Source organism: Lycorma delicatula, chromosome 1, assembly GCF_047948215.1.
Source record: "Lycorma delicatula isolate Av1 chromosome 1, ASM4794821v1, whole genome shotgun sequence".
NCBI classification, from domain to species: domain Eukaryota; kingdom Metazoa; phylum Arthropoda; class Insecta; order Hemiptera; family Fulgoridae; genus Lycorma; species Lycorma delicatula.
In genome coordinates this window covers 126,133,728-126,143,730 of record NC_134455.1, presented here as the reverse complement: position 1 = coordinate 126,143,730, position 10,003 = coordinate 126,133,728, and the positions used below count along the sequence as shown (strand labels likewise).

General features: G+C 44.3%; 1 protein-coding gene across 1 annotated transcript; it reads left to right on the top strand.

Moving 5' to 3' along the window:
• Nucleotides 1–887: 887 nt before the first annotated feature.
• On the top strand, nucleotides 888–1,472 carry LOC142317626 (uncharacterized). The gene has a single exon (XM_075354184.1). The coding sequence runs from the start codon at nucleotides 888–890 to the stop codon at nucleotides 1,470–1,472; it is 585 nt and encodes a 194-aa protein (XP_075210299.1).
• The last annotated feature ends 8,531 nt before the right edge of the window (nucleotides 1,473–10,003 follow it).

The window sequence follows — 10,003 nt, the reverse complement described above, 5'->3', positions numbered from 1 at the left end:
ATATAAATTCGAGGGTGTGTTTGTGTAATATATATATATATATATGTTCTATATGAAGAAATTAATATCTTATTTGCGGAGAGACGAGGAAGTAGCGGTTAAAGTGCTTACGATCCCAGTTGAAGGTAAAGCTATACAAGGCAAGTCTGGACAAGCCCATATTAAAAAGTCGACACCACTGGCAGTTGACAGTCGTACTGTGGTTATCAAAGCAGCTGGAAAATCCTATTCTGATTTACTTAAAACGATGAAGTCTGCAGTAAGTAGCGAAGATACAAAAGAGGTCATCTCCTTACGTAAGGGCAGGAATGAAGAACTCCACGTGAGAATTCAGGGAGCGCAGAAAGCTGCTGAGTTTACAAGTAACCTACGAGATAAGGCGGCAGATTTGCATGTTGACCTGCGTACAAGAGCGGGAAGGCACACAATAGTTCACATCAGGGATGTAAAATATGACACCACTGAGACAGAAATTTTTGCTGCAATTACTGCAAGAGTAGGTACTGATGAGGACATCAAGATATCGTCAATTAGAAAAGGGTACGCAGAGACCCAAAATGTTACAGTTATCACCTCGTATAGGGCTGCCTGTAAGCTGGTGGAACAAAGGTTGAGGATTGGCTGGGTAAATTGTCGGGCATATATTAGGGAATCAGAGGAAAAGTGCTTCAGATGCTGGAATACTGGACATCGTAAACATGAGTGCAAGGGCCCTGACAGAATGGATCTCTGCTTCAATTGTGGAGGCAGAGACCACAAGATTGCTGAATGCCAGGAGCATAGTAGCTGCCTGGACTGTGGGAGCCAAGAACACCGCACCGAAGGCTGGGGGTGCTCAAAACATTTAAATGCTTAGGGTGATAATAGTTAACGCAAACAGAAGCACCATGACTCATGATTTGGTTAGTGAACTGGTCATAGAGCAGAGGGCTGATTTACTGATAATCACGGAGCTGAACAAGTACTTTGTTGCTAGATCAGGCTGGATGGTGGATACAAATGGTGACGTGGCAATTATGGATGTAAGTGGCAGGATAGCATGGAGATTGACTTCCAGATCTGGAGGCATGTTGGCGGTGGAGTCGGATTCAACACTAGCGATTGGTGCCTATGTGTCTCCAAACTGTGACATACATGAATTTACTAGAAGACTAGACATAATACAAGGAGTAGTAAATAACGCTAGGAAGAAAGTCATTATTCTAGGTGATTTCAATAGTAAAGCGATTGCAGCAGGGAGCGCACACACCAATCGCAGAGGTGAGATCCTTACGGATATGATGGGGGCAATTAGCTGTCATTGTGTAAATGATGGCACCTCTACATATGAGGCGAGAGGACACTTGTCAGTCTTGGACTTAACAATCATAGACGATAGATGGAGTAGGGAACACTGGTACTGGCGAGTGTTACCACATAATGTGGCGAGTGACCATCATGACACTATGATTACCATAAAAGGCTCAGACTAAAAGGCTCAGTTGCCCTGACTAACGTTACAAGACAAGAAATGGGCAGAGTAGCTCACAGAAGAGCCAATAGACACTCAGTGTATTGGTGGAATATGGAGATTGAAACACTGAGAGGGCTCCTACAATCGCGCAGAAGAAGGAAGCAGAGACTCAGAATGCGAGGCAGACAGGAGTACGAGGAGGCATCTCTGGCTTATAAAGAGACCAGACAGGCCTTAAACAAAGCTATTTGTATGTCTAAGAAAAAACAATGGCACAGACTCTGCGAGGAGTTAGACGGAGACCCCTGGGAACAGGCATACAAAATAATCACTAAGCGATTTGGAAGGCGTCTGCCCATATTAAATAATGAGCAGGTAGAACAACAATTTAATGAGCTATTCCCCGGTAGAGTAGAAACTGCAGGAAATGTTATAGATTGCAAACCCAGACGCTTCACGTTCTCTGAACTGCACTTGGCTGTAGCACAACTGGGTAATAGGAAGAGCCCGGGTCCAGACGGAATTCCAGCGGCACTCCTTAAAGGGCTGATAAAGAGAATTCCTTATGAAATGCTTGATGTTGCCAGCCATGGATTAGAAAACAAGACATTTCCAGGAATCTGGAAGGAATCTAGGGTGGTGTTTATCCCAAAAGGCACAAATGAGAATGGAGAACCTTTATACAGACCATTGAGTCTTTTAAATACCATGGCGAAGGTAATGATGAAGATGCTCGCTGGCCGAATCTTTAAGGAACTTGAGAAAGGAATAGGCATTAGTGGAAATCAGTTTGGATTCATGAAGGGTCGTTCGACGATACAGGCGGCTACAAGGTGATCGACTGGGCTAAGGATACTAGGAACGGCACATGGAGAACGAGGCGTATTCCCCTATTCATAGCTTTAGATGTAAAAAATGCATTCGGTTCTATCAAGTGGGAATCAATAAATAGGGCATTAGTGGAAAAAGGTATCAGTCCTTATTTAAGAAGGCAGATAGGGGAATACCTCTCAAATAGAGAATGCTTGGTGGAGACGCAGAGTGAGTGCCTACATTTCAATATTTATGGCGGTGTGCCACAGGGGTCTGTACTGGGACCCTTACTCTGGATACTGGCCTTCGATGGGATATTAAGACTAAAATATCAGGATGGGGTACAAGTAATTGCCTATGCCGATGACCTGGCGATACTCATCAAGGGTAAAACAACTGTCGATGTACAAGAGAGTGTTAACAACACGTTATGGATGATAGACAATTGGTTGAAAGAGAGGGGACTCCAGCTGGCAATAGAAAAATGTAAATATATTATGTTCACAGGGAAGAGGATTTTAGACCGTCCGGCCATCCAAATTGGAAACCAACAAATAACAGAGGTCGAAAAGATTAAATACCTGGGTGTGACTTATGAGAGGAATTGCCGGTTCACCCAGCATATAATAGACATATGTGCCAAAGGTGAACAGATGCCTAAGAATTTGAATATAATAATGTCTTCGCAGAGAGCTCCAAGACCCACTAAGCGAAGGGCGATAGCATCCACAGTGACATCTATGATGTTATATGCAGTACCAGTGTGGTGGCACTCAGTCAGGGTTAAAAGAAATTTGAACAGACTGGTTAGTACTCATAGGAGGCTGTTGCTGGGGGTTGTTTCAGCTTACAGGACGGTCTCCTATGAGGCATTGTGCGTGTTGTCTGGGGTGCCACCAATAGACTTAATGGCCCTAAATAGAATCGAGAGGGCGCAAGGCCTCGAAGCAAATGAAGCAAAAGATAGACATAGACATAGACAAGATAGACATAGATGGCAAAATAGATGGCAGGAGAATGGACCAGCCAGACGCACGAAGGAGCTGATTCCAGATCTTACACTATGGTTAGACAGGGAACATGGTGAGTTAAATTATCATATCACGCAGTTTTTTACAGGTCATGGCAATTTCAATGAGTATCTCCATCGTGTTGGAAGAAGGCCAGGTCCAGAATGTATGTACTGTGAGAGAATTGACAATGCAGAACACACATTTTTCTGCTGCGAGAGGTGGGCAATTAAAAGGAGGAACTGTGGCATAATAGGTATGAGCCCAGCAGAGGTCCTAGAGCACATGTTGAGGAGCGAAATAAACTGGAAGAAGGTTACGGAATTTATAGTAGCAGTATTAACAGAGAAGGATATAGATGAAAGGCGACTAGGTTACTAGTGTAGAATAGGGTAGGGTGGATAGCCTCAGTGGTGAGAGACGGCACGCTGAGGTGTGTCGTTCTCAATGATCCACTGAGGACTCCAAGAGTTTAGATAGGTTCCGATGAAGAAGAAGAGTAAGAAAAGACCCGGTGCCACGTTACGGCTATTTGAGGTATGTCGTGGTTTCCAAATGGGCAAACAGAAAATCACTCAAAAGAGCTAACACCGGCGAGCCGACCTGCCATGCCGGACGTTCAGCCGGTAGGCGGAGAGGCTCGTTAGAGTTTACCAGACACTCCCCTGGGTGGCGCAATACCAACCAGTCGGACCGGCCCAGGGGAGTAGAGTGAAAAAAAAAAAAAAAAAAAAAAAAAAAGAAGATATATATATGTTTCAGGTTTGGGAAATCAACCTTAGCAAGATTTCTCTTTTCAATAATTATTAATTTTTATTATTAGTTCTTCTTCTTCTTTTTCTTTACGGATTAGGGAAAAAGCCTGTTCCAGCATCAAACCATAGGAATTTGATCTTCTTATTCAGAAGGTTTTAAAACCAAATTCCTTGCAACAAGTTGAAACTGCAGAAACGAAGCTTTTAACAGAGCATATCAGAGGCCAGGAATATTAATTTCTAATTAATTAAATTTATATTATTAAAAACTAGTTCATCATGTATTACGACAATAGGATTTTGGAACGCTCTAAATTTATAAACATACAAAGATTAAACTACGATATATTCAGAAAAGTACATAAATAAATAGTCTTTTAGGTAAATTTTATAAGAAAGCTACCTATTGTAATGTGTACCATGATTCGATTTCTGGAAAATTTCGACATATCTTTGCGTTTCAAATCTCCCAGACTCTAAAACCATCCCATCAGTTCAAAAGTTATATATATATATATATATATATATATATTTCACTTTCTTGTGAACACGATAACTGCCGTAATTTTGCGCAAATCACTTTCAAAACATTCCTTAAAAATAACTCGTCCCAAAATCTTGGTCGCATTCGTTAACGGCCAAAATTGGACCATGAGGGTGGAATGGGTGGGCTTTTTCGAAAAAACAAAATATCGCTATAACTTTCTTATTAAGTAAAATAAATTAATAAATAGTCTTTTAGGTAGATTTCATAAGAAAGCTACCTATTGTAATAGGTACCATGATTCGACTTCCGGAAAATTTCAACATATCTTTGCGTTTCACATCGCCCAGACTGTAAAACCACCCCGTCAGTTCAAAAGTTAACATATACGGCCAAAATCGGACCATGAGGGTGAAATAATGGGGTGTTTTTACGAAAAACAAAATATCGCTATAACTTTCTTATTAAGTAAAATATCGAACTTGATTAAAGTTCCTACTATTCTTTGAATAAGGGCCTAAAAAACCACTTCCTGCGGTTTCTCCTCCAGCCACCTAGAGCAGTCTAAAAACGTATGGCTTACAGAATCAACCGCACCGCAGTATTGGGAGCTATCTGTCTGTCTTCTACCAATTTTACGGAGTTAGACCCCAAACGACCCGTGACCCGTCAGCCAATCAGCCGTCCAGAAGTCCACCTCCCCATGCGTTCTGGTAACCCACGCTGTAATATCAGGTAATGTATAAGTCCAGTTGCCCTACTTTGCTCTATCCTACCTCTTTTGCCACTCTGTAAGCATTTGTGTCCTCGCTCTTCCCTTCCTCTTGTGGCTCTGTCCAATCTCTCCCTGGCCACGAAGTCTAATGGCGGAAATCCCGCCACGACCAGTGCCGCATCAAAGGAGACCGTTCTGTGCAGTTGTGCCACCCTTAACGCCAACTTCTTGTACATCCTATTTAACCTCTGGGTGTTTCTTTGGATCCTGAAAGCCTCCACTCATACTATTACTGCATATAACATAGCCGACATCACTGTCGACGTTATCAATCAACGCCTGTACGTTCTTGGGCCCTCAACGTTGGCCATAAGCCTAACCAGCGCCGAGAACAACCGCTCTGCCTTCATTCTCACTTGCTGCACATGGTAGGCATTTCTTTGAGACTTATGGAGCCATACGCCGAGCTACTTAGCTTCATCTCTCGGAGTAATCCCAACACCATCCACTTTAACTGAGAACTGAGGCAAGCGCCGCTTTCCTGCCATCACTCTAATTTCGGTCTTATTAACCACCAGCTGCAGACCTTGTTCCTGGAGCCAGATCTTGATTTGCTCAACTGTCTCCGTAGTCGTCGTCACCACAGTACTCAACTCCTTTGCCGCCACCACCACGGCCAAATCGTCGGCATAGGCCACCACCTCCACTTCTGGTGGCCACGCATTCCGAAGGAAGTCGTTATACACCACATTCCGCAGTACGGGGCCCAGAACTGATCCTTGTGGCACTCGACACTGTATGGCTACAACGACCATCTCCCGTTCTTCAGACATTACTCTTAGGTGTCTACAACTGAGGTACTGCTGTATCAGTCTAAGCAGATATAATGCAATTCTTCTTCCTTCCAATAGCCGCAGGGTGGATTCCTATCTCACTATGTCAAATGCATTGACGACGTCTAGCAGGACAACAAAAGGAATCCTTTTAAAATGGCTTGACCTGGCCACGCTATCCACAACATTTACCACTCTCTGTACCACGTCAACCGAGCTTCTACCCTTGCGGAAGCCATACTTCCTGTCTGATAGTCCGCCAGTCCTCTGCAATTCCTCCTGAAGCCTTCTCGCCAGTATAATCTCAAGCAGCTTGCCTGCTGAGAAGGCAAACTGGTCTATAACCTGGTGAGCCATTTTCGCCCCCACCACCTATAGGCAGGAGGACCACCCTTACAGTCTTCCACGGCATCGATATATGCTCCTTGTACAATCAGCCTGGAGGGATAGGCTTCCACCAACGGCTTTATCGTCTCTGCTGTTACGCCATCAATCCCTGGGATTTTCTTCGGGCGTAACCGAGATACCGCATACCGCAATTCGGTAGTCGTGACGTGCATTATCACAGTAACCGCCAACTCCATCCATCTTGGATTTACGTCCCTCGGAAACAATGCTAACAGCTTTTTTCTTAAACACACCTTAGGGACCCTAGGCAAGGACCTCCCTAGCCTCCTCGTCAGCTACTCCTGGGGACTAGTTTGCACGCTAGTCCCCAGGGGTTCTCATTCAGCTAGTCACAAATCTTCCTCTAACTTTCCTTCTTGGCTCTTTGTATAACCCTTCTGAGGTACTAGTGGAGCTTTTCAATTCTGTCCTCACCTGTTCACTCTTCTTACTCTGATGAGAATGTGTCTATTACATACAGATATTTTTCGCAGCCCAGCAATATCATCCGACCACCAATAAACCTGTTTCGGTCATGCCTGCACCATTCTTCTGTCTAGGGCATATGCACAAGCTTCCTGGATGACAACATCAAGATTCACATCCTCTCCATCTTCCTGTTGCTCCTGCTCCAGTTTCTCAATAAAGGCCATCAGTAATTGTCGAGTATTCGAAGGCCGACAAATCCATGGCCAACTCTGATCCTCGTGGCATACCTCTCGCCGCTCAAAGATCACCTCAATACATAGGTGATCGCTGAGCGTCTCCTCCTCAAGAACCTGCCATCGCCAAGCACCCACCATACTATCAGTGATGAATTCCAGGTCGAAGACGGACTCCGACATTCCTCTGAGAAAAGTAGGAACTCTCTGTGTGTTGAGGCCATATTTAATAATGTCATATCTAATGACGCCATTGTCTCCGCCAGCAGCCTTCCTCTTTCACTGATAGACATTCTAGGAAAAAGGGAAACCTTTTTTCTTTTACAAAATTTCTGCTTATTACAAAATTTAATAATAATAATAATGCCCTGAGGTAGATAATCCCCACGTCCGGAACACAACACGTACGTTCCACATCTTGGGTAGCAACAGCTGTACTTATGTACAATACATTTAGCTAGCTAACGGGGTTCTGAGTAAATTCCTCAGATATGCTTTTCTTTTGACCTGTTTCCACCTTCAGGCCGAAAAATCCAATCCACATGGATTGGATTTTTCGGCCACCTGCAGGATATGAACAGCTAAATGATTTGGAAATGGAGTCACACACAATTTAGAGCTGGTGATGTGGCGGCCAGGTTATTGCAGGTGTAACGGAGTCCCTTCCGTTGTCCACATGCCCCCTGCGATGGCAAGCATGTAGCAATGGTGCCCATGTATGTCGGTCCATGGGAGCTCTGAAAGTTTCGGTGAGTAGGAGCCTGGAGTCAGTGCAGAGATTGCGCATCCGCTCTCTGCCAGGTCATATGCCGGTTCCACCGGAGTACCGGATCGGACCTCCAAGGTTAGTAGCCCTGGAGTGGGGGTGTACTTCGGCGGCTAGCCTTGCTACAGAAGGGATAAACACACATGAATAATCTTGAATAACAACCAAATGTGGCAGTGTTCACGAAAACACCCTCGTTTAGAACCAGCCGTTTCGCCTGAGTCGAAACGGAGAAAGAGTGCAGAATCTCGTCGTATTTAGATTGAGGCAAGAAAGAGCTTGTAAAAAGCTTTTTTCAAGAGCAACGTACCGAAACTTAATATTTAGTGATTACAAAGGAAGACGGTAATTTCTCGAGAGTGAGTCCCTTTCTCATTGCTCGGGAAATAAATAAATGTGCTGGAGGTTCTGTTAAGGAAATTAGAAAAACTTTCACTGGACTTCATGTGGAGACTATAAATGATACTCAGTCTCAGAAGATCCAAGGACGGAAAAAAATTGGAGAATTCGCTGTACGCGTCGATCGCCATGGCACGCTCAACACCTCAAGGGGTGTTAGGGTATGTCGGGATCTTTTAAACTGTTTTTAAGAGCAAGAAATTGTTGAAGAATTAGCATCAGAAGGAGTAATAGAGTGTCGCCGATTGAACATGAGAAGGAATGGCGAGGTCATACCTTCAGCCTCTCATGTTCTCACATTTAACCGGCCTACTTTGCCGGAGAAGGTAAGAGCGGGAATACATCGATTGGATGTGCGGGCATTTGTCCCCCAGCCAATGAGATGCTTCAAGTGCCAACGCTTTGGCCACACCGCTGTTAGATGTGACAGACCGCAAATATGCATGTGCGGTGATGACGTGCATGAAGGAGAGCCGTGTAAGGAGCCTCCTACATGTATAAATTGCAAGGAACAGCATTCATGTAGATCCAGGAATTATCCTGTCTACAAAGACGAGGTAGCTGTGTAGGAAGTTAAAATCCTGCAGAAAGTCAGCTACCTCGAAGCTAAAAAGTTAGTAAACGCCCACAAACCTAGAGCAACAACAACTTATGCTCAGGCTGCGGCTACTGTTCCTGTTCCTGCTCCAGTTGCTGTCGATGAAAGTTAGCTCATCAGCAAACGTGCGCCCACTTTGGCTAACATGATTGAAAGAATTATTGAAAATAAAATGAAGCCTTTGAATAGTAAATAACCTGTTAAGCCAAAGATATTAGTACAGCCTCCTGAAGATAAATCTCCGAAAGTTGCTCTTGTTCAGAATAAAACGGACGTCAAACCAGTATGCCAAGTCCGTCTTAGCGAGATCCTTGATAGTAAGAAGAAAGTGATTGCTACAGAATCTGTTATGGAGCCTCCCAAGCCTCCTGCAACTGAGGTGGCCTCTAAACCACAGAGGCCACAAAAAACCACACAGAGGGGCAAGTGTCCCCCCTTTCAGGGGCGGTGACTGGTGGGATTCCTGTGTCAGGGGTCGGTAAGGTTTCCGCCTCTCAATCGGCGCCTGAAATCGGCGCCGATCCATGTACGTCGTCGTCGGCGGCTTCGGTGGTCTCCGATTCGGAGACCGGAAGCTATACGGGCGACGACGTTCACCGCGAACACAAAGCTGTTCGCAGAATGGAGAAAAAAATAAAAAAAGGCTGGCCGAAAGGTAAACCAAGGCCATAATTTAATTTTAAATTAGCGAGTCGATTGTACAATGGAACATTAATGGATGTTTTTCAAACATCTATCAGCTCCAACGCTTGGTACATGATATAGACCCGATTTGTATATGCCTTCAAGAAACACATTTCTGCCGAAATGAAAATTTTAAATTAAGAAGATATGATATATTTCGGCGAGATCAACCGCCAAATGTATGAGTTAGAGGTGGAGTAGCCATATGAACATCGACTAGAGTTACTGTCGAAGCGGTTGATCTAAATACAAACCTACAAGCGGTCGCCATTAGAATGAAGCGTCCGATTCAGATTACTGTCTGCAGCATATACTTGCCGAATTCTGATTGGAAGGAGGATGACATATCGCGATTAATTTCTGAGCTTCCCCCACCTGTTTTACTGGTGGGTGATTTTAATGCTCATAATTGTCTTTGGGGATCGGACCGAGTAGATCCCTGCG

Coding starts and splice junctions, on each gene's coding strand:
- LOC142317626 (XM_075354184.1), top strand. CDS start 888: ATGACTCATGATTTGGTTAGTGAACTGGTCATAGAGCAGAGGGCTGAT.